The sequence below is a fragment of the Meles meles genome, chromosome 5 (assembly GCF_922984935.1).
Source record: "Meles meles chromosome 5, mMelMel3.1 paternal haplotype, whole genome shotgun sequence".
In the NCBI taxonomy this organism is placed as follows: domain Eukaryota; kingdom Metazoa; phylum Chordata; class Mammalia; order Carnivora; family Mustelidae; genus Meles; species Meles meles.
Window position 1 is genome coordinate 84,218,727 of NC_060070.1, and position 25,135 is coordinate 84,243,861.

The 25,135-nt window shown below is 37.4% G+C and overlaps 1 protein-coding gene across 2 annotated transcripts in view; it reads left to right on the plus strand.

Annotated features, from left to right (window-relative positions):
- The window catches only part of ROS1 (ROS proto-oncogene 1, receptor tyrosine kinase), a 117,196-nt gene that overhangs the window by 40,874 nt on the left and 51,187 nt on the right, over positions 1 to 25,135 (plus strand). For both annotated transcript variants that reach the window (XM_046005080.1, XM_046005081.1), the window contains exons 18-26: positions 2,655 to 2,755; positions 13,423 to 13,637; positions 14,148 to 14,308; positions 14,696 to 14,840; positions 17,701 to 17,963; positions 20,960 to 21,023; positions 21,342 to 21,544; positions 23,095 to 23,300; positions 23,792 to 24,078. In XM_046005080.1, the coding sequence (XP_045861036.1) occupies positions 2,655 to 2,755; positions 13,423 to 13,637; positions 14,148 to 14,308; positions 14,696 to 14,840; positions 17,701 to 17,963; positions 20,960 to 21,023; positions 21,342 to 21,544; positions 23,095 to 23,300; positions 23,792 to 24,078 (1,645 nt within the window). The remainder of the gene's footprint in view (positions 1 to 2,654; positions 2,756 to 13,422; positions 13,638 to 14,147; positions 14,309 to 14,695; positions 14,841 to 17,700; positions 17,964 to 20,959; positions 21,024 to 21,341; positions 21,545 to 23,094; positions 23,301 to 23,791; positions 24,079 to 25,135) is intronic.

Here is a 25,135-nt window from a genome sequence, read left to right on the forward strand (position 1 = left end):
TCCTGATCATGTTTACTATAGGAATTTAGAAATCACAGAAAAGCATGAAAAAGAAATAAAGTGTCCATAGTATTTCAACCTAGGATATTCCTTAAAATTTTTCTTATTTTTAATCTTTTTTTCCTGCCAGTAGAGATAAAATACACATAATATAGACATACCAGATCATTTGTAAACACATTGTGAGCCACATGATCTCCAATTCCAGAATATGTGGGCTGTAATTCCTAGAGTATTTAGAAGACCTTATTTGCATATATAGATTATAAAACAGATATTTAAAAGAAATAAAGATTTATACATATCCAGAGATTAGTCATTCCTGTCAAATCGTGAAAACATCCCTTAATTCTACTTTGGAGTCACTTGAGTCTGAATACAGGAGAGTATATTTTTTATGTCTCAATAATAAGTGAGAGGACAAAGCACTTTTATTTTTGTAAAGGCATATGAAAAATAATATTATCTCAGGAGTAACTTTCTGTCTATTCCTGGGACTTTGTCATTAATCTCCCCCCACCACTCCAATCTGGTCATTTGAGACATATTCATGCAGGAAAGTTCTAAAGAGGCTCTGGGGACTTTTCTGAAAAGGAGTGAGAAATTAGATTACTCAGCATGTTTGGGGAAACACACCATTCCTTAAATCCCCATTCTAGATCCTCTCATTGGCTGGTGAGTGTTGCTGCTTGTACAAATCTGTGTTCTGGGTCCATGGTTTGATGTCTTACTCATCTGCTTCCATTAATGCTAGTGGGTTTTTGAAGGTAACACATTTACACTGAGCAAAACTCTCCGTTTCACTGTCATTCCTTCATACATTACTCATAGATTTATCATGGAGTCATGAGATACTCTGCAATCAACAGATTCAAAAATAGACAATTACTTAGAGAAAGAATTGATATTTATGTGATTTAAAGGGAGAATGCTGTGAGATATTCATCTAAAGTGATACCCTTTGCCACATTTGATGGATCGGGCCAGCTCCTAGCGCGTAGTACATTTTACCACAGGATTAAATTTCCAGCTTTTAGTTTCGATCACAGGGATTATTTCCAAGCCATGGACATTATTAAATATAACAATAGTTACCAAAGACAAACGGAACATCCTCTAGCTCTGTTTAAATATGGGCCCAAATGATTGATGCCAACACCTGAATTTTACTTACTTACCTGAATCCTTTGTTGTATTCCAGAACAGGGAGTTGCAGAATATTCCTTTTCAAGAAATAAAAGGGACTTCCTAATTTGGAAAACTCGAGGGCATCTCATTATAAATAACCCAAACAGGATTAACCCGATTTCACTCTAACTAAAACAATAGTCAATACATTTCTTTTAGCCTGAGGCAAGGACATGCATGTTACAACTCCCCAAAGGTTGGGGATTGCTAGAATAGTATTTATTTTTTTATTTGTTTTTATCTTGTAGGAAAGTACGTTGAGTTTTCTTGAAGGCTGTAGCGTATGATAGCTGAGGTTCCTCGCAGTAATGTGCCTTGGTAGCTGGCCTTGGGGAACCTGTCAGCAAGGATTTTTAGTTCTTGGATACCTTGCTGTATTCTTCTTTTACATTTCTCCCTGGCTCATCATCTTTGTTTTTCTGCTTCAGCGTCTTGTTAAAGACATAGTGGTCAACTTTAAGCCTTGATCCTTAGCCCCTGGGTCTGTTCTAGAACCCGCCCATCATTCTGAGGTCAGGCGCCTGGCAATCTCAGCTTGTTTGAAAAATACTTCTAACACCAAAGAAAGAAAAAGAGTTCCCTTGGGTTGTAACTTTTGACCATGCAGTCTATTTCAAAGGAGAATCAGTCTTTTCTCAGGCCTCACCTGGACAAATGGACATAAAATTAGGAGGCACTGTAACAAGAAGACGAGGGAAGATTAGCAAGCAGTGGTTTTCAGATGTATTGGAAATAGAACTTTATATATACATGACTCTATTAAATTATAACACATAAAAATCCTGTGTATATTATATTTTTAAAACGTGTCAGGATGTTTTGGTTGTAATGAACAGAAAATATAATTTAAAATGGCTCAAAACTTTGGTTCTCAAGTTTGGTGACATATTAGAATTACCTGGAGAATTTGAAAACACACTGGAAATGGGGTTCTATCTGCAAAGGTTATAATTTAATGGGAGGCACTCTGGGAATTGAGGGGGTTTTAAGAACTCAGCAGGGGATTCTAATGTGCATCTGTGTTTGAGCACAACAGATTTAAATGAAAATGAAATTCACTGGCTTATTTGGACCGGGTCCAAAGTTATGGCTAGCTTTAGGCAAAATCTAACACAGTAACTCAAAGTTCCTGATTCAGTAGGACCTGAAATGTGGCTGAGAATTTGTGATAAGTTTCCAAGTGATGCTGATGTTGTGGGTCCAAGAATCATACTTTGAGAACCATCAGAGCTGAATTTATAGAAGTCTCTGCCTTTTGAGGATTTTTAGGAAACCACTGTCTATCCAAATTGCATAGAACTAGGCACACTCATGTAATTTTTATATTCAATGAAAGGTAAAAATTATTGAGTTTATTATTCCAAAGAGGATGTTAAAGAGAAACCTATAGTTTAAGTATGACTTAGTCACAAAGGTATCCTCCAAACATGTATTTGATTTGTTTTCTCACCTTGTTTTCTATTTAGGTAATTGCTCTAACTTTAGACCTTAGCGATGGGCTCCTGTATTGGTTGGTTCAAGACAGTCAATGTATTCACCTGTACGCAGCTGTTCTTCGGGGGCAGAGGTAAATAATCTCCTTGAAAATAATTGGTTCTGAATGAGAACGAACTTATTTAACCTCAGTTATGTGATAATGCATGAGAATTCATTTATTCTCCCAATAAACATTTATGAATTATCCACTGTTTTTGCAGGCATTGTGCTTGTGGGGAAAGATAGGTTTGTAAACAAATCCTTACAGTGGAATATGGTGAATCCTGTGATGGGGCAGAAAGAGAGTACAGTGGAGACACTGAGAAGAATGCTTCTTGAGAGCCCAGAAATGGATGGAAGTGTTTTTTTTCTTCTTAACAAGGCAGCGTATATATGATGGAGTTAGGCAGAAATCATCCCGTATGGCACACATGCAAACCGGAGTGGAAAGAAACACATGAATTATTCTGTCCATCTGTGCCCTTAAACTAAGCCCCCAGTTGTCTTGTTGGTGTTGCCACATTTTTCCTAATATCACTGTCTGTTTTTTCCCCCTCTAGTATTTTTCCTATACTTTTTCCCCACATCTTTGCTTTTTAAAATTAAGTGTAATATACATAATATGAAATCTTCAGACCTTCAGCATTCCAGTATATCAGTTTTGACAAATACATTTTAAAACACAGAAATATCCATCATCACAGAAATTCTCCTGTGCCCCTTCCCAATCAGTTTCTAACCCATCCCCCGCCCCTGAAATACATACTTTTTGTGTCTGGATTCTTTTACTTGGCATAATAACTTGATGATTCATCCATGTTATCATGTGTATTAATCTTCCCTTTTTATTGCTGAGTAGAATTCCATTGCATGAACAGACCATAGTTTGCATACCTATTCTCCTCTTGATGACATTTGGATTGCTCCCCAGTTTTGGTTATAATGGATAAAACTGTAAAAATACTGATATACAAGGTTTTTTGAGGGGATATTCTTGGATAAATACCTATGAGTAGAATTACTGGGTGATAGGAGAGATATATGCTTAACTTCTTAAGTAATTTCCTGGTTTTTCAAAGGGTTTATAATATTTTATATTCCCCCCCTCCCCACCAGAGATGTATGAAAGTTCTGGTTCTTCCACATCCTCCCAAAAGTTGGCTTTGGCAGTCTTTTATTTTATTTAATTTAAGATTTTATTTATTTGACAGAGAGAGGGAGATCACTAGAAGGCAGAGAGGCAGGCAGAGAGAGGAGGGGAAACAGGCTCCCTGCCAAGCAGAGAGCCCGATGAGGGGCTCAATCCCAGGACCCTGAGATCATGACCCGAGCCAAAGGCAGAGGCTTAACCTACTGAGCCACCCAGGCACCCTTTGGCAATCTTTTAAATTTCACCATTCACTGTGGTATGTAGCAGTATATCATTGTGCTTTTTAATTTACAGCTGATAATGACAATAACAGTTTTGGCTACTTTTTAATTTGTTATTGACTATTTACATATCATCTTTTAAATTAACATATAATGTATTATTTGTTTCAGGGGTACAGGTCTGGGAATCATCAGTCTTACACAATTCACAGCACTCACCATACCACATACCCTCCCCAATGTCCATCCCCCAGCCACCCCATCCCTCCCACAGCTCCACCTCTCCAGCAACCCTCAGTTTGTTTCCTGAGATTAAGAGTCACTTATGGTTTTTCTCTCTCTCTGGTTTCATCTTGTTTCATTTTTCCCTCCCTTCCCCTATGATCCTCTGTTTTGTTTCATGATGTGGCCATTCAAATATTTTTTTCTCGAATTGACTATATAGCTTTTCATTTTTGAGATGCAGGAGATATTTATGTGTTCTGTATATAAGTCCTTTGTTAAATATATGTGTTGTGAATATTTTCTCCCAGTATTTGACTTATCTATATATTTGTTTGTAGTGTGTTTTGGTCAGCAGGAGTTTTAATTTTTACTTACTCAATTTATCAATTATTTTATGGTTTGTGTTTTCAGTGTCCTCTGTAAGAAATCTTTTTTTATCCCAAGGTTGTGAAGGTTTTTTATAATGCTTTTTAAATGGTTTTAGTTTCCATATTTAAATATATGATCCATCCAAAAATTTTTTTAATTTATTTTTTTTTAGTTTTTTTTTTTCAAAATTGTTTTTTAGATATGACTTTTAGATACTGGTTTTTAGATGTTTCTTTTTTATATGAATATCCAATTGTTCTAGTACCATTTGTTTTCTTTGTTAGAAAGGGAGAGCAAGAGTCGGGGGAGGAGCAGAGGGAGTGGGAGAAATTTTTTTAAAGACTTTATTTATTTAAAAGATTTATTTATTTGTCAGAGAGAGAGAGAGCACGCAGTCACACAAGCAGGGGGAGGGGCAGGGGAAAAAACACCATTTACAAAGCACACAAAAAAATCAGATATGCTCCCCACTGAGCACGGACCACCTCCCGTTCTTCCCCACCCCCAACGCAGGACTCAATCCCAGGATCCTGGGATCATGACTTGAGCCCAGGGCAGAAACTTAACTGACTGAGCCACCCAGGCATCCCTTAAAGACTTTATCCCTTTGAGAGAGAAAGAGCACACAAGCAAGGAGGCCAGGAGGAGCAGAGGGAGAGCTAAAAGCCCACTTTGCTGAACAGGGAGCTCTACTCAAGGCTCTATCCCAGGACACCAAGATACCCTGAGATCATAACCTGAGCCAGAGGCAGATGCTTAACAAACTGAACCATGCAGGTGCCCCAGAGAGCTTAAGCTCTCTTAAACAAGCTCCATGCCCAGTGTGGACCTGACACAAGGCTCTATCTCATGACCCCAAGATCATGACTTGAGCCACAATCAAGAGTCAGATGCTTAACCAACTGAGCTACCTGGGTGCCCCTTCAGTACCATTTGTTAAAAGGATTTGCCTTTCATTATTTAATTGTTTTGGTGCCCTTGTTCAAAATTATTTGAGCATATTTGGGTCTATTTTTGGACTCTATTCTAGTCATTTGATAATTTGTCTAGTCTCATGTGGATTCTACATTTTCTTGATTACTATAAATTTAAAAAAAGACTTAAAGTTAGGTAATATTAAGTCCTTAATTTGTTTTTCTTTTTGAATATTTTTGTTTTGGCTATTCTTCATTCTTTGCCTTTCCAAACAAATTTAAAAATCATCTCACTAATTTCTAAAATAAAGCCTGTTGGAATTTTTAAAAAAGATTTTATTATTTATTTATTTAGAGTGCATACAAGCAGGGGGAGAGGCAGAAGGAGAGGGAGTGAATGTTAAGCAGACTCTGGACCGAGCGCAGAGCCTGGTATGGGGCTTGATCTCAAACTCTGAAATCATGACCTAAGCCCAAACCAACAGTTGGTTGCTTAACCAACTGAGCCACCCAGGTGCCTCTAACCTGCTAGTATTTTAAATCTCTTATCAGTTTAAGGACAATGGACATCATAAAATATTGAGTCTTCTAGTCAATTTATTTAGCTCACCATTTATTTAGGTTTTCTTTAATTTCTTTCAGCAGTGTTTTATAGTTTTCAGTGTGGAAGTGTAGAAGTTGTGTGCATCTTTCATTAATTAATCTTTAAATATCTGATTTTTTTGTGCTTTGTAAGTGGTGTTTTTAAAAATTGCATTTTCTAAATTCTTATTGCTAGTATAGAGAAATTCAATTGATTTTTGTATATTGACTTTGTACCTTTATTCATTGCTAAATTCACTGTTCTGGTTTCATGTAGAAAGCTTTAGTAAGGGTTATAGTAGTCTTTTAAAATGAATTAGGAAACATTCCCTCTGCCTCAATTTTCTGAATGTTTCTATAGCATTGATATTAATTCCTCTTTAAGTTTTGATAGCATCCACCAATAAAGTCATCTGGGCCTGGAGTTTTCTTTGTGGAAAATTGTTTGATTATAAATTTAATATATTTTGAGAATATAGGGTTATTTAAATTTTTATTTCCTCTTGAATCAATTTTGGTAATTTATGTCTGTTAATGAATTTATCCATTTTGAATGAGTTGTTAAATTAAATTTAATAATAACCCCATGTTATCACTTTAATGTCTATAAGATCTGTAGTGATGTCCTCCTATAGCTCTGATATTTGTACTTTTTTTTCTTGATCACTCCTCTTAAGGGTTTATCAAATTTATCAATCTTTTTAAAGAACTATCTTCTAGTTATGTTGATTTTTCTCTATGTTTTTCCATTTTTCTATTTCATTCCTTTCCAGTATTATTTTTCTGTTTTTTCTTTTACTTATTTTAGGTATAACTTCCTCTTATACTTCCACTTTTTTAAGATGAAAGGAGAAGTCATTGTGTTCTAATCATTACACTAATATTTTTATAATATTGACATTTAAAGCTGTCAGTTTCTTTTAAAGACCATGTTAGTTGTATTCTACAAATTTTAGTATGCTGTGTTTCATTATCATTGATTTCAAAATATTTTCTAATTTCCCTTATTAGTTTTCTCTGATCCATGTATTTTTAAAATGTATGTTGCTTAGTTTTCAGGTATTTTGGGATTATTTAGGTATTATTTCTATTAATTTCTAATTTATTGTCATTGTGGCCAAAGAACATATTCCATATAATTTCAGTCTTTTGACATTTATTTAGGCTTATTTTATGGCCCACCACTGGGTATGTCATGGTGAATGTTTCATGTGTACTAGAGAAGAATATTTATTCCACTTTTGTTTGGTATAATAAGTCTATAACTGTCAAGTACATAAATTGGTTGGCAGCGTAGTTAAAATATTTGTGTCTACTTGTATTATCTGTCACTGAGAAAGAGGTATTACAGTCTCCAACTATGTAGATTTTCCTGTAGTTCTCTTTAGTTGATATGTCTGGATGCTTTGTGTTTATGTTGTTATTTATATACTTGATTATATTGCCCTTTATCATGATAAAATACCCTCATTAATCTATAGTATTACTCTTCATCTTAGGGAACACCTTTTCTGATAATCGCTATAGCTCAGCAGCTTTTTTTGTTTTTTTAAGATTTTATTTATTTATTTGAGAGAGAATGAGTGAGAGAGAGCATGAGAGAGGAGAAGGTCAGAGGGAGAAGGAGACTCCCCAAGAAGCTGGGAGCCTGATGCAGGACTCGATCCTGGAAGTCGGGGATCATTACCTGAGCCAAAGGCAGTCACTCAACCAACTGAGTCACCCAGGCGCCTGCTCAGCAGCTTTTTTATTTATTTATTTATTTATTTATTTATTTGACAGAGATCACAAGCAGGCAGAGAGGCAGGCAGAGAGAGGAAGGGAAGCAGGCTCCCTGCTGAGCAGAGAGCACGATCAGGACTCTGGGATCATGACCTGAGCCGAAGGCAGAGGCTTTAACCCACTGAGCCACCCAGGCGCCCCCGCTCAGCAGCTTTCTTAAGCTTAGTGCTTATATGGTACATCTCTATCCATCCCTTTACTTTCATTCAGCTTTTGTCTTTATGTTTAAAATATGTTTCTTGTAAACAACATATAGGGTTTTGTTTTTTTATGCAGTCTGATGATTTCTGTCTTTTAATTGGATGTTTGGTTCCTTTACATTTAATATAATTATTGATATATTTGGGTTGAAATTTATCATCTTGATGTTTGACTTTCATTTGTCTCATCAGTTCTTTGCTGCATCTATTTTTTTTCATTTTTGAGAGTGAATAAAACCATTTTTAGTATTGCATTTTATCTCCTCTCATGACATTTTAATTATGTCTACTTATTTTTTTTTAAGTTGCTTTAGGGAATGAATATTCATCTTTTACTGTAAAGGGTTAAAGTAAAACAAAAGATAATGCTTTGGGGCAGAGATTTTTTTATGGGAATTAAACTTTTTCTTATTTATTTTTCTTTTTTTCATTTTAAAAAATATATTATTCATTTATTTGACAGAGAGAGATCACAAGTAAGCAGAGAGGCAGTCAGAGAGAGAGGGGAAAGCATGCTCCTTGCCGAGCAGAGAGCCGGATGTGGGACTTGCTGGAATCATGACCTGAGCCATAGGCAGAGGTTTAACCCATTGAGCCACCCAGGCACCCCTCTTTTTTTTTTTTTTTTTTTTCATTTGTATTAGGTTTTTAATTTTAATTCCACTATAGTTAACATATTAGTGTTATATTAGTTTCAGGTGTGCAATACAGTGATTCAACAATTTTATACAGTGTTGTACTATGCTCATGATGATAAGAATACTCTTTAATCCCTATCACCTATTTCACCCATCCCCCCACACACTTCCTGTCTGGTAACCATCAGTTTATTCTCTACAGTTAGGAGTCTGTTCCTTGGTTTGTCTCTCTCACTTTCTCTTTTTTCCCTTTGTTCATTTGTTTTAATTCTTAAATTCCATAATCTCCATTAAATGAGATTATATGTTATTTGTCTTTTTCTGACTGACTTATTTTGCTTAGCATTATACTTTCTAGGTCTATCCATGTTGTTGCAAATGGCAAGATTTAATTCCTTTTATGGGTGATTAATATTGCATGATATATGTATCTTCTTTATCCATTCATCTATTGATGGATGCTTGGACCGTTTTTATAATTTGGCTATTGTAAATAATGCTGCAGTAAACATAGGGGTGCATATATCCTTTTGAATTAGTGTTTTTCTATTCTTTGGGTAAATACCCAGTAGTGCGATTACTGGATCTTAAAGTAGTTCTATTTTTAATTTTTTGAGGATACTCCATATGCTTTCCATAGTGCCTGCACTAGTTTGCATTTCCACTAACAGTGCCTGAGGGTTCCTTTTTTCCAGTGTCCTTGCCAACACTTGTTGTTGCTTGTGTTTTTTTATTTTAGCCATTCTGATAAGTGTGAGGTGATATCTCATTGTAGTTTTGATCTGTGTGTCTCTGGTAAGTGATGTTGAGCACCTTTTCATGTGTCTGTTGGCCATATGTATGTCTTCTTTGGAGAAATGTCTTCTGCCTATTTTTAACTAGATTATTCATGTTTTAGGTATTGAGTTGTATCAGCTTTTTATATGTTTTGGAGACTAACCTTTAATTAGGTAAATAATTAGATTATTTGCAAATATCTTCTCCCATTCAGTAGGTTGTCTTTTAGTTTTGTTGATTATTTCCTTCACTGTGCAGAAGCTTTTTATTTTGATGTAGTCCCAATAATTTATTTTTGCTTTTTTTCCCTCACCTCAGGAGACATATCTAGAAAAATGTTGCTATGGCCAATGTCAGAGAAATTACTCCTTGTGCTCTTTTCTAGGATTTTTATGGTTTTATGTCTCACATTTATGTCTTTAATACATTGTGAATTCATTTTTGTGTATGGTGTAAGAAAGTGGTCCAGTTTCATTTTTTGCATGTACCTGCTCTAGGGTAGAGTTTTCTAATATTGGGTTCTTAGATCCCAGGGAGTTTGGAGGGCTTTGGGATGTGTATAAGTACTCTGAACTTGAGGATCCATGCTTTTCATCAATTTTCAGGGAGCCTAATCTTAAAAAGGCAAAGAACTCTTGCTACATGAAGACAATGACAAGACTACTTTTAGATTAGAAGATTCATTTTTTTGGTTACTGGAAAAACTCTTAATCATAGAGACAATGAGAAAGGAATATACACATCTGAATATGTATACAAACATATAGTGTGTATAAGCAAGTACACAACAATCTGAGTAACCAAGTTTTTCATATCTACTATGGCATACAGCTTTGGCTTTTTTCCTGCCTGTGAGCCACAGAAAACTGGTTGTTCCTTTCCTTGGAAATGTAAGGTACTGGTAATATGATTGCCAAAAGAATCTAAGATGATATATTTAAAGTGATAGTGTCCTGAAGGATTATGATTCATTCTGTGTCTGTACATCCTGGAGGGCTGGTTAGCTGGTGTTCGATGAGAGCCCAGCTCCTTGAGCATCCAGAGAACTGATATCATTGAACAGGTAGAGAAAGGAGGTTTCTCCTTTAAAAATACATTTCCTCATCTAAAGGTTAATAAAGTTTCTGTGTATGCTTTCACAATCAAGTGCAGCAGTGCTTGGCCATGGATAGGCACTTTTGCCCTCCAAGCAAGTCTTGTCTTTTTTATCATATCAGGAAATAAAAGTTGTACAGAAAGACAGGGATTCCAGAACATCTTATAAGAATTTTTTCTTATATATAGCCCAGATTCCTTCTTCTACATTTTAAGTTCCTTTTCTTTAGTTTAGCTCAGCACTAATACAAATATAATATGAACCACATATGTAACTGTAAATTTCCTGGTTGACTCATTGAAAAAAGTAAAAAGATACAGATAAATTATTAATTCATATTAGTTCTTGAATATCCAGAGTGTATTTTACATATACAGCACATCTCAACTTGTAGATTAAGTTTTCATAGGAAATATTTGATCTGTGTTGAGATTTTATAAAATTTACAGTTGAAAAAGTTGGTTTATATGCCCAAGTTTTTCAAATACTTAAAATTTTTCTAATAAATCAAACATATGATTCATAATATATGAGTCAAATATTAGTTTTAAAACTTAACCTAAATTAATTGAAATTAAATAACATGAAAAATTCAGTTCCTCAGTCATATCCAGGATTCAGTAGTCACATGTGGTTTGTGGTTTGTGGCTAGTACAGTGGGCAATTACAGCTCTGGCTTGTAGTAAAGATGAGATGAGCTTTTGGCTGAGACTCAGTATATTCTGAACTCAACAACTGTAGTGGAACTACTCTCAAAATTGCTCTTCCCTCTCCTATGTCCGTCCATTCCCTTCAATTTATAAAAGAATGAATCAGTTACAATTATAACAACATACCTGACTTGGAAGTTCAAGAGGGTGCCCCTATCAAAATTTCAGATGTATTTAGTTATGTCAGGACTGATTATGTTACTCCAAAGGAACCAACGCCCTTGCTGTTCCCTCTACCTGATATGTTCCCAGACTCAGTTCCTTTGGTTAACTGGTATTCCGTCTGCATGGCTCAGTTTAAACATTGTTCTTTAAGAAACACTTTTTCTGACCAGACCCTAGTAGGTCTCCTTGTTCAGGAACCCACTCCACCTTTCTTCTTACAGTGCTGTTCAGCAGGGCTGTTGTTTGCTCATCTTCTACCAGACTGCCTTTTCTGCTAGCCTGTGCATCCTGTGAGGGCGGGGATTGTATTTGTTTTATTTACCACTGCATTCCTGGTGACTAACACAGAACTAGGCACAGAACATTTGTTGCATGAATGAGTAAAGGAATGAACCTTCAGCCTAGTAGCCTCAGCTGATCTCCATACATAACTTCATAGTATCATGGAAGAATTTGTCTTTTTATGACTTTCCTGTTGAGCTTTGATTTAAATCCAGCTTCAATTATTGCTGAGGACCAAAGGGTTTAAAATTTCATGTGGGAGGAAGCCCCATACTGACCTCCTGAAAGTGAAGAGGTTTTGCTGACGTTGTGCTGTGAACATTGGAGGTCAAGAATTTCCTGGTTAGCTCAGGAGATTTTTACAGGAGAGGAGACGTCAGCTGGATATGGGGGGGTGGGCAATCTAAGTCAGTAGCAACTGAGGGATATCTAGTCTCACCCGACAGGGAAATCTGTCCTGGGGATTATTTTGGGAATGTTGAAACAAAGAACCTGGTGAGCAAAACTAACACAAATGTGTTCACAGGATACAGGCTGCAGCAGTTCTGTGGGTGGTCCAGAGGAGGCTAGCCTCTTCAGACCACGTGCATCCCACTTGGTGAGGTTCCTCCATTTGGAATTTGGTTTTATGTATTAGACAAGGTTGCTGGAAAGTTCTAATGAGAAATAGAAATAACAAGGTGTAAAATTAGACTAGTGGGTGAAAGTCCAAAAATCGAATCAGATACTGTTTTCATAACTGTGCAGATATAAATAGAGAATTTTACTAGAAAAAGGATGATGAGAATAGTCCTTGTGAATATACTTCTTCATAAGGTTCCTAATTTACCGTTATGGTACCCTTAGGTAGTTTCAGTTTTGTCAGGGAGGTATTGTGAAATTTAGAGATCAAAATTTGTATATATTTTGATTTTAAACACCGTACTTCAATACTTTCTAAAGAAAGGCATGTCAATGCTAAAAAGCTTTAGAAAAATCATTAAAAAAAAAAAGTCAAACCACCACTTTGAAAGGCTAAACATCATTGAGATAATTTTTATTTTTGAGTACTAGGCAACTGGAGTAATTTGGAAAACCACCAAGCAGATTTTTAAAGTAAAAATTGTAAAATTCTGTCATTAAGAAAAAAAAAAAAACTGTAAAATCAGTTTAAGTAATAGTCTGTTAACTTGAATCCCCCAGTCTGAAAAGAAGCATTTTGAATAAGCTGAAGAGCTTAATGAATATCACTGAAGAACAATTGTGAATAGTATAAAGTGAAGGACCAAACATGCTAGAATGATGAATGGCAAATAAGAAAGGCAACTAACCAACTACAGGAAGGAGGCACGAAAGCAGTCAATATTGAGGGTACTTCCAAAATTGAAAGTATTTGTTAAAACCTGTGTATCCTCTTGCCATTGCAATATCACTTTAAGAAGAAAGGTCCTAGAAAATTTGCTTTAGGTATACTTGAACAAAAATGCAAAAAAATCAGTTTTCTATGGAATTAAAGATAGCAATGATTATTGTTGCAAAGTATTTCCTTTTCGTTTTCGTATACACAAACACATACTCTCACAATCACATATTCTCTCCAGCAAGGCATCTACCAGCCCTTCCCCTTCACTTTAGGTACACATGCTAATTGGCGTCATGTCTTCGCAGCTCTGGGGAGACCAACATCACAGAATTTGCAGCCTGGAGTACCTCGGAAATTTCCCAGAACACACTGATGTACTATAGTGGTCGGCTCTTCTGGATCAATGGCTTTAAGATTATCACAGCTCAGGAAATAAGTCAGAGAGCCAGTGTTTCGGTTTTGGAACCAGCCAAATTTAATCAGTTTACAATTATTCAGAAGTCCCTCAAGCCTCTGCCAGGTACAAGAATTTATTCCTTCTTATCCACTCTCCTCTAAATTTTTATTAAATAAATATTTAGGTTGGAATTTTTTTTCTTAAGAATTATGTATTTTTTAAAAAAAATTTTATTTATTTATTTGAGAAAAAGACAGTGAGAGAGAGCATGAGAGGGGAGAAGGTCAGAGGGAGAAGCAGACTCCCCATGGAGCCAGGAGCCTTACTTGGGACTTGATCCTGGGACTCTTGGATCATGACCTGAGCCAAAGGCAGTGACTCAACCAACCGAGTCACCTAGGTGCCCAAAAATTATGTCTTAAAAATAAAAAGGCTTTAGTAGTTTCCATTGGTCAATTCACTCTTAACCAAATTTGCAGCATGTAACAGAAAAAAAAAATTAGGATATATTAAAGGAAAGGAAATTTTGTTTTGGTACCAATTATTAGTAACTTCCATTATTTTTCCATGTTTTCTATGATGATTGAGAATCTTAAATTCTTTTCCCCTCTATTTTTTTCTTTCGTCCCATAGGCAACTTTTCCACTACCCCCAAGGTTATCCCAGATTCTGTTCAAGAGTCTTCATTTAGGATCGAAGGGAATGCTTCAAGTTTCCAAATTCTGTGGAATGCTCCCCCCGCAGTGGACTGGGGTGTAATTTTCTACAGTGTGGAATTCAGTTCTCTATCTAAGGTATAGTGTGGGTTCTAGTAGCTTCCAGTTCTTAAGAAGTCGTACCATCTGCATCAGCCCTGCCTGTGCTGATTTGTGCTTCTTCCATTTAGCTAAGCCGTCTGTTTCCTTTATTGTTCCCATACATTTGGTTATTTTTCCCGAGAGTCCTTGTTTATAGCCAGTCTCTGACCATTTTGGGGTTAGTGGTAACAGCTGGTTTGTTAGATACATTTTAACTGGTCTGTGTGGAACCACATGGAACTGACCAATGTTAGCATTTCCAAAATTGCAGGTTTTGACTTTACATGTGAACCAGAGTTTGGGGATTTTAGTTAATTAGGAATAAAGGATTTTATGATTCTCTCACTAGGCAAATAATGTTTTTTTTTTCTTCTTATATTTTAGTTCCTGGCTAGTGAACAACAGCTTTTATCTGTATTTACTGTGGAAGGTCTGGAGCCTTATGCCTTCTTTAATCTCTCTGTCACTCCTTATACGTACTGGGGAAAAGGCCCCAAAACATCTCTGTCACTTCGAGCACCAGAAACAGGTACATGGGTCAAAATCTCTTTTCCAAAAGGCAGAACCTCACTTTCTATGACCTAGAATAAATAGCTACTAATTTAAAAAAAAAAGACCCTTTTAATAACTTTGGAGATTAGAATAGCACCATTAAAATAAATCTGAATAATTTATTCCAAAAGCATATTTCAAAGATTTCTTTGAGACCGTTTTACTTGTTTATCATAATATATCGGATGCAGAAATTTCAGGAAATATGTGAAACAGCTGATAAGGAAAATGGGCATATAACAGCAGAGACAATTTCATGGAAGGCAGGCTTGTCGGTAGAAGTTCTCATGGATGGTAGCTTCGAGTCTTCCAAAGATGAATAACTGATTTGTCTAAATTTAATGTTTCTCTTTGGTGTATATTTTAAAAAGAATACTAGTCATACTTTTATATGTGTATTGCTATAAAATATGCAAAGCACATTTATATGTATCACTCCTTTATTAAACATTTGTTGCATACCTATCATGTGTCAGAAACATCATTTCATCCTTTCGTTTGACCCTCACCCTGCTCTGAGGAAGGTAGGATAGGTGTTATTATCTCATTTATACAAACGAGAAACTAGAATCCCGGTGGCTCCCCAATGTTGCATAGCTAGTTAAGTGGCAGGGCTGGGACTTAATCCAGACTTTTTGCTGTAGTTTGATCAAATCTCCTTTCAGTCATTTCTGCAAATGTGGTCAATGATAATATCCTATTGATTTATTTAATATCAACTTATTAGCACAGGACCTGGCAGGCAGTGAGAGCTCAGTAAGCATAGACATCCATTCATCACTGTGGGTTTTTGTTTTTTTTTAAAGATTTTCTTTATTTATTTGACAGAGATCACAAGTAGGCAGAGAGACAGGCAGAGAGAGAAGGGGAAGCAGGTTCCCTGCCATGCAGAGAGCCTGATGTAGGGCTCGATCCCAGGACCCTGAGACTATGACCCGAGCCGAAGGCAGAAGCCCAACCCACTGAACCATTCAGGTGCCCCACCACTGTGGTTTTTTAACTGCTAAGATTCTTTCAATGATATTTATCCATAAGTCTCATAACAGGAATATAGTGGAGCCTGGGCAGGTTCTGGAGCAGTTAGCATTTGGATCCAGGTATGCTCTCTTTGAGATTGTCTTGGGATATCAGCTTTGGTTGGATTCTTCTGTGGAAATGGCTTTGTCTGCATCTGTCAGGGGATGCACAGGGGGCTAGGGTCATCAGCACTCTGCTAGATGTTGGGGGCAAGAAAATAATAAAAAAAGAAAAAATCTGGCCTTTGCCTTCAGGAAATTTACAAATTAGTTGGGAAATTATTCACATTGACAAATATTTATTAAGCACTTACTGTGTGCCAGTCTTATACTAGATTTGAGGGGATTTTTTTTAAGAGTGTGATATTGTGATTTTTCTTTTTTTAAGATTTTATTTATTTATTTGACAGAGAGAGATCACAAATAGGCAGAAAGGCAGGCAGAGAGAGAGGGGGAATCAGGCTCCCCGCTGAGCAGAGAGAGCCCCATGCGGGGCTCGATCCCAGGATCCCGAGACCATGACCCGAGCTGAAGGCAGAGGCCTTAACCCACTGAGCCACCCAGGTGCCCCTAGATTTGAGGGGATTTAACAAGGAATAAGAAAAGATGCTTTCTCTGATGGAGCACGTAACACATTTGAGATAAACACATGCTTCCAATGATAATAGAAATGAGACCGTGAAAATTGAGTTGCAATGGCATAGAGCAAATAGACAAGATGGAAAGCTTCATCTCTATCAAGCTTCATCTATACCATCTCCTAAGAAGGAGAGCGCAGTGCTCATGGACTGGTATGGTCACTGATGACCTTTGGGGAGGGGAAATTCTAGCTGGGCTCTGCGAGATGATGCAAGAAAATGTATCCCAGGTGAGCACAGTGTAAGCAGGCCTGGAGATTGCATAATGATGTGAGTGTCAAACATTGAGAAGCAATGTGATTGGAGTGGAGAGTGGAAGGAGACCTTGTAGAGGAGTCAGAAGACAGAAGATAGGCATCTTGGATGAAATGACATAGACATCAGGCAGAGGAATTTCTCTTGATTAAGAGGAAGATAAATTCATTGAAGGAGTGGGAGAGACTAAATTTCTTGGTTTGACTCCAGGATTAATGGTAACCCAAACCATACTCTTGGGGGGTACTCCCTGCTGCCGGGGAGGATTCAAGGTGAGAGTGCGTGGATCAGTCATATACTTCATGTTACATCCTGAACTGGACAAAGGCTGGACCGAGTTCCTGCCTTGCTTCCTGTGACTGCCATTTCCACCACCAGCTGAATCACTGTGTCAAGATGAGAGTAAATATTGTATTTTATAAGGAGAATCAGCCATCCTCCAGATGAGGGTGATGAGGCACAGATGAGAAAGATGGACCTAAGTGCTGGCAAGAGGGATTTGGGTTGAAGATAAGAAAGATTTGATAAGGGGCGCCTGGGTGGCTCAGTGGGTTAAGCCGCTGCCTTCGGCTTGGGTCGTGATCTCAGGGTCCTGGGATCGAGTCCCACGTCGGGCTCTCTGCTCAGCAGCGAGCCTGCTTCCCTCTCTCTCTCTCTCTCTGCCTGCCTGTCTACTTGTGATCTCTCTCTGTCAAATAAATAAATAAAATCTTTAAAAAAAAAAGAAAGATTTGATAAAATATCAGGATAGGTTCATGAAGAAATCTGTGGAATATTCTCTCCTGAAGATCTTTAAGGATAAGATAGATGCACTACAGTGTTCCGGAATGAGAAGTACTTATTACTAAGCTTCTCCACACCCTCACCATGCATGGTAAAAAGTCAACCTTTCATTCTTGTCTACCTTATCTGTGTCTCTGCTTTGCAGTTCCGTCAGCACCACAGAACCCCAGGATATTTGTATTACCAAATGGAAAATACCATAACCAGAATGAAGTAGTGGTGGAATTTCGATGGAATAAGCCTAAGCATGAAAACGGTGTGTTAACAAGATTTGAAATTTTCTATCAAATATCCAACCAGACAGACACAAATGAAACATTCGAAGACTGGATTGCTGTCAACACAACTCCCTCGGAGATGTCTTTTCAGCTTGAAGGCATGAGTCCTGGGTACATTGTCGCCTTCCAGGTATGAATAAAAACAGGGAAATGAGGGTCTCAAGGTTGATTAAAGGACTAAGTTAGGAATTTGGCCACTCTGTCAATAATTTGGGGTCCACTGTGATCATGGAAGTCAAGTGGGTCTTGGAATCATGGAATCATGATTGGGATCATGGAAGTCAAGAGGACACAGAGGGGAGAGGGGACAGCTAGGGTAAAGGATATCTTGACAACTTTCTGGCTTTCAGATTCAGAACAGACCATTATTTTTTCTGTGATCACTATAGGCCATGGACCACAGTAGATAACTTTTATATTCCTTATCTCATTTGGTCCTCTTACGGTCTGTGAAGAAAAATCCAGGTTCCTGGGTGTATCAGTGAGTTACTAATGCTGTGTGGCTAGGAAGTGGTGTGCTATAGTCCAACTACTAGAGTCCTTTCCACTGGATCATTCACTATTGGGAGTCCTCTGGATGTCCCAACTTGGAGTTACCCATGGAAATAAAAACTGAGGGTCTAGGTGGTTGACATCTCAAAGTTACTATCTGGCTGCTGATAGAGGAGAAAGTGAGAGAGAATAGGAGCCAAGAATAAAAAGCTACCCCCACCCCATTTTTGCCTTTTAACTCTCATATGAGATAGCTTTCTACTTACAGTAGATGGCTTGATGATTTTCATATCTTCATTAAATAGAAAGTGGGTGACAATGTTGTACATATTTAGAGCCATTTTCCATCACTTCTTGGGGGAACATAATGCTTTGGGAAATGTTTTAGAGATCTGAGCTTCCTGAGGATCTAGTTTCTTTTTGTAAATTCCTAATTTAATAATTATTTTTGTTAACATATTAGGTCTACATAGACAAATCAAAAAAGTTGTACATGAAAGTTAAAGATAAAACACATTCCTACTGGTTAAGATTTATGTGTGTTCTGGTTAAAGAAATATCCTGGTCAAGTGTATCTGTCTGTTACATAGAGCTTCAGATCTCAGCCACTACAAAACCATGCAAAGTGATATGCATGGGTATGCATGAGTTTCACTTAACATGGCCTTGTGCAAAAGTGAAGATGGCTTGGTATATGTATGTAGCATCATACACACACACACACACACATATACAGAGAGTAGTATGTATAATATGGTAAAATATATTTAACACTAGAAATATATAAAAACAATCTAATGCTTTGTTGATTGAAAGGGCACTTGGGGATCTTCCCTTTGGGTCCATCATCATGGACGTCAGTTTTCTCTACAGGCTATTGTGCATATGCAATGGTTGGAAGTGGAAGTAATTCACTACACAAGAAAAGATGTGTAATAAAAACTGTTTTTAAAAAGCTTTGGTACTAGGATGCAGGGCGGCACAGTGGGAAGAAACTATACAGCCCTCAGAAGATTTGGTTTTTATGTCAGTTTTTGCATGTGTTGTTGTGGATGAGTTACTTAGGTTTGACTGAGATTTTGTCCGGTTTCTGCTCTTAGTAGTTGTGAGGATCTAAAGAGATAATGTATGTAAAAGTGGTTTGAGATGCACAATTTATTTTCAAATGTAAGTTTTAATTATTATTTTTATTATTTATTTATATTTCTATTTATTCTATTTATTATTATTTTCTTATTATTTTCCTTTTCTAAATCTCCTTTTTAAAAAGTATAGTAAATTTAGTTATTTAAAGCTTCTAGTTGTTTATTTCACAGTAAGTGGAAATTTACCATAATATGCAGTTTTGTTTCTGTTAAATGTTCTACAGAAAATTTTGAAAATAGCTAAAACTTTTCGTAGAAATTCAAATCTTTTGCAGTGGAGATTTGTGCCATTACTTCATACTTTTTTTTTGAAGATTTTATTTATTTGACAGAGAGAGAGAAATCACAAGTAGGCAGAGGCAGCAGGCAGGGAGAGTGGGGCATGCTCCCTGGGGAGAAGAGAGACCCATGTGGGGCCAGATCCCAGGACCCTGAGACCATGACCTGGGCTGAAGGCAGAAACTTAACCCACTGAGCCACCCAGGTGCCCCTACTTCATATTTTTTTAGACAAAAAGATCAACAACAATAAAAAACAAACCACCAGCATGAATGTGAGGCAATATTTGCCTCTTAGTGATTTATGGCTTTATACTCGGATGGAAGTAACTATTTGAAACTATTCAGTCAGAAAAAGAAAAATGCCATATGATTTCACTCATGTGGAATTTAAGAACACAACAGACAAACATAGGGGAAAGGGGAAAAAAAGGAGAGGGAGGCAAACCATAAGAAACTCTTAACTGTAGAGGACAGACTGAGGGTTGCTGGATGGGGGGTGGTTGGCGATGGGCTAAATGGGTAATGGGCACTAAGGAGGACAATCGTGATGAGCGCTGGGTGTTCTATGTAAGTGATGGGTCACTAAATTCTACTCCTGAAACTAATATTACACTGTATGTTAACTATCTGGAATTTATTTTATATTATTTATTTATTTCTATTTTTTTTAAAGATTTTATTTATTTATTTGACAGAGAGAGAGAGATCACAAGTAGGCAGAGAGGCAGGCAGAGAGAGAGGAGGAAGCAGGCTCCCCGCGGAGCAGAGAGCCCGATGCGGGGCTCGATCCCAGTACCCTGAGATCATGACCTGAGCCGAAGGCAGCGGCCTAATCCACTGAGCCACCCAGGCGCCCCTATTTATTTCTATGTTAATTTAATTTTATTTTTTCAGTGTTCCAAGATTCATTGCTTATGCACCACACCCAATGCTCCATGCAATCTGTGCCCTCCTTTATACCCACCACCAGGCTCACCTAACCCCCCACCCCCCTCCCCTCCAAAACCCTCAGTTTGTTTCTCAGAGTCCACATTCTCTCATGGTTTATCTCAAACTAACTGGAATTTAAATAAAAACTTGAAAAAAAAACTATTCATAATCAGAATTATGAAGTGAAAGCTTCAATAATCTATCAGTTTCAGAAGGGAATTATTATCATTGAGGACACCATTGAATGCCGTTTTCTTGGTATCTTTTTCTTTCTTTAGGTTCGAGTCTTCACATCCAAAGGACCTGGACCATTTTCTGGCATAGTAAAGTCCAAAACAGCAGGTATTTATTACCAAACACCTGTGCAAAAAACAGCTAGTGTTTTAACAACATTCTTGACCTTGGGTATGCTCAGGATATGAATACTGTCTCTGAGCTGAAGTTAAAGTCAAATAATCAATTTTTATCATCCATGAACATGTTTAAATAAGCCTAAGCATAGGGTGCCTGGGCAGTGTTGACCAAGACTGGAACAGCAGGTGACCCCAGAGGAGACCCATGGATTTCAGAATAGTCTGCTCATGAATCAAGAGATTTTTGCCAAACCAAAGATTTTTTTTTCCTAATACATATTCTAAGTGTTTTGTTTCTTGTTTTCAGAAATCAACCCATTTCCATACCTTGTAACTCTTTCTGACAGCAAGATAGTTTTATTAGATATGGATCAAAATCAAATTGTATGGACGTTTTCAACAGAAAGAGACATCAGTAGCATGGGCTACACAGCTGATGACGGAATGGGGTATTATGCTCAAGGAGACTCACTTTACCTTCTGAACATGCACAACAGGTCCACTTCTGAGGTATTTCACTGTGTAAACTATTCTGGAAGGAAAGACATGGATAATTTGCATACCACACTACCCTGTAATTAAAATGGCTGGTCAGTGGTTGAGCCATTAAGATAAGAATGGTTGATAAGGACAGATGTTGTCTAATTATTTAGCCACAGATAAACAGAGATTAGATTTTAGGCAAATGTCATTCAAGATTAATCTAGCAAATAGTTATTTGGTTTAAGGCACTGTGTTACTTCCTGGGATAGAGGTGGGAAAAAAAATCACAGTCCTTGTACGAATCCAGTCTGGTATGAGTCTAACACTAGGAAGATAGTACTGTATAGCAATTAACGTGTGAGCTTTGGGATCTGAAATTTAGAATTTAACCCGCTTCACCACTTAGTAGATCTGGCCATCTGCAAGTTATTTAACTACTGATTATGTGGTATCTGGTCATATGGCTCCTGTGAAGATTAAATGAGATAATCTAGGGGAGGCCTGAGCACAATGCTGGGAATGTGGTGGCATTCACTGAATACAGCAGGCAGACAGAAGACAGCATCATAGCAGGCTGAGGGTAGGATGTGGGGGTATGACAGAAAATGGGTGATCAGTGCAGGTTGGAGGGGTGGCGGTATAATGGAAAGACATGTTGGGTACAAAGAAGATGATCCATGTGAAGGTGGGAAAAGCTGAGGGGGTAGTAAGTGTAAAGACAGGGAAACAACAGAGCCATATCATGTTTAGGAGGCTGTAAATAGAGTGAGCTTGGAATAGAGATGGGGGTGAGGGTGAGCGAAGGACAGGTGTGAAAGCTGGAGAAGTAGACAGGAGCCTCAGTGTAATGGAGCTCTTCTACTCTGCTAAGGTGTGGAGTGCCAATCCTGTAGACCACACCAAGCCATTAAAGAAACTTAGTGCGTCATTCACATGATCAAGTTATGTTACAGAAGGACCTCTCTATTAGTGATGTCAAGAATGATTTAGAGAAGGTTAAGTCTTAGACAACTAGGAGGCCATCACAGAAACCCGGACAGGAAATGGTAGGCAGGAAATGAGAGGCAGTGAGATGAGAAAGGAGAGAACAATTTTGGGACATATTTTAAGTGAGATTTATTCATGATGGGCAGTCATGATAGGAGGAAGTCATGAATGAATCACATTTGTCAGAATTGCTCCTCAGGTGAGTGTTGGAAATCCATAAAAATATAGTATGCAGGAGAAAAGAAGGTTTTGGGGGTGAAGTGATGAATATTATTTCCTGGGATCATTCATACAGAGATGTTCAGTATTCAGTTTGAGTCAGTAACTCAGTGAGGGCTTTGCTACTGTTCTTGTAGCACTGGCATATGAATTATAGTTTAAGTCACGTAGTTGAAATTAACCAAGAGAAAGAATACAATGTGGGAAGAGGACCAATGATACAATGATACACAGTCCAGAGATATTGAGATTTTGGATTATAAAGAAGTGCAGTAAATAAGTAATATGGTAGATTACAGAAAAGTCCTCAAATATGAAAACAAAAAAAATGACCACTATCTCCTTGGCTGTGTTTTCTACCTATTGTTAAGATTTTCCTAGGTGCACTGGTTTTTGATATCACAATTATTACAATTGACTGGATTTCAAGGCATCTCTACTTTGTGCAAAAAGCATCACAAAATGGAATGCAAATATTTGATGTTGATCTTGAACATAAGGTGAAATACCCCAGAAAGCTGAAAATTTGCAATAGAAATTCAACAATAGTCTCTTTTTCTGTATATCCTCTTTTAAGGTATGTAAAGTGTGACTATCTGTTTCTGCTTGATGAAATAGACATTTAATATAATATCTTTGGTTTAATGTTAGAAGTCATCGATGGGAAAGTAAGATACTTAGGGATCTTGAGTAGCTGTATTAATTCATACTAAGTAATTCTACACATAAATTATGAGCCCAGAGCCACAAATTTGTAAATTTAACCCATACTGACAATTTGGCTAACCTAAAGTTATGGTAATTACCAACAGGAAACCAAAGCATTGCACATAGCACCTCAAGGTCATTTTAGTCCAAGGGTTTAGTTGTAAACATAGTTATTGAGAAGTCATGAGAAAATGCTATCAACTAGACCGCTTGTGGCCAACTTTATCTCAGAAGGTTATTGGACACTTGGACATGTTCTCTCCAAACGCTGTATTTGTCTCTGTTTGTTAGGAATGATTAATCCTCATTGGAAACTAGCATTATTCGTTAAGTTGGAGGGTCTTTTTTTTCCCCCTATAGTCGCCTGTATTGGACAGAAATTTCCGATTTTGGCTCTCAGCTGTTCTACTACAGTATTATCAATCAGACCTTGAATCACATTCTTCCACCTATAGCCACAAACCATTCAAATGGAAAGAGACAGTGTTTTTGTGGTGTTACTCAATTTGAGTTTAGTGGAACAATGACGATTGATACCTCTGACCTGAAGAAACCACAGATATACTTTGTCAAAGGGCAAGAGATCTGGGCCATGGATCTGGAAGGATGTTGGTGTTGGCAAGTTGTCATGGTGCCCACTCTGCTTGGTAAGACATCCGTGCGTGTACTTAGATGCTCATTTGCAATTGCGGTCCCTCCTGTTCCATTAAAAAGAATATATTCAAAAGAAAATACACATGGTATTTGCTCTGGACAATGCCAGCTGTTTCTGTAGAATATAAGTCAAGTTGTTTCCAGGAAAATTGTATATGGATATGCACAAAATTTTCTGGATCTGTGGGTTTCTTTGTTGCTGCTGTTGTTGTTGTTATTGTATAATTAACAGTAGAGCTACAGTTTATTGAGTTTAACTATATATTCTAAGCAAGCTCCCAAATGTACTACCTCCTTTAATTTCCAAAGCACCTTGATGAAGTAGATGTTAGTGTCCTTATTTTATGGATGAGGAAACTGAGGCCAAGAAAGACTAAGGTACTTGTCCAGAGGGCCTTGATTAGTGGAGGAGCTGGGGTTTGAAGCTAGGCCTGACTATAGTATCGATGATCTTATTACCAGCACCCCACTTTACTTCTGTTGTTATGGTCCCATTGTCTCCACATTCAGCATGAGTTGGTCAGTACTTGACAGGTCTATTTGTTGAAATACAGTGCATGTAGAGGAAATACTTAAGTGTCTGAAGGGATTTGGAGGTCTTCTAATTAGGAGCAACTGCAATAGGAAAAAAATGCACTCTAGATACAGTCATATATTATTATTTTTTAAAATTTATTTCAGGGAGAGAGAGAAGGAGAGAGAGAGAATGTGCATGGGCAGAGAGAGGAGGGGTGAAAGGGGAAAGAGAGGGAGAGGGACAAGCAGACTTCTGTACTCAGCTTGGAGCCCTACTCTGGGCTGGATTTCATGACCCTGAGATCAGTACCTGAACTGAAATCAAGAGTTGGACTCGTACCCAACCGAGCCAGCCAGACACCCCTACTTTCATATATTCTTAAGAGTCTACTCCTCACTGTCCAATGTAGTAACCACCAGTCATATGTGATTTAAGTTCAAATTAACTAAAATTAACTGAATTAAAAATAATTCTGCAGTCACATGAGCCACATTGTAAGTGCTCAAAAACACATGGTTATTGTGTCGGGCAGA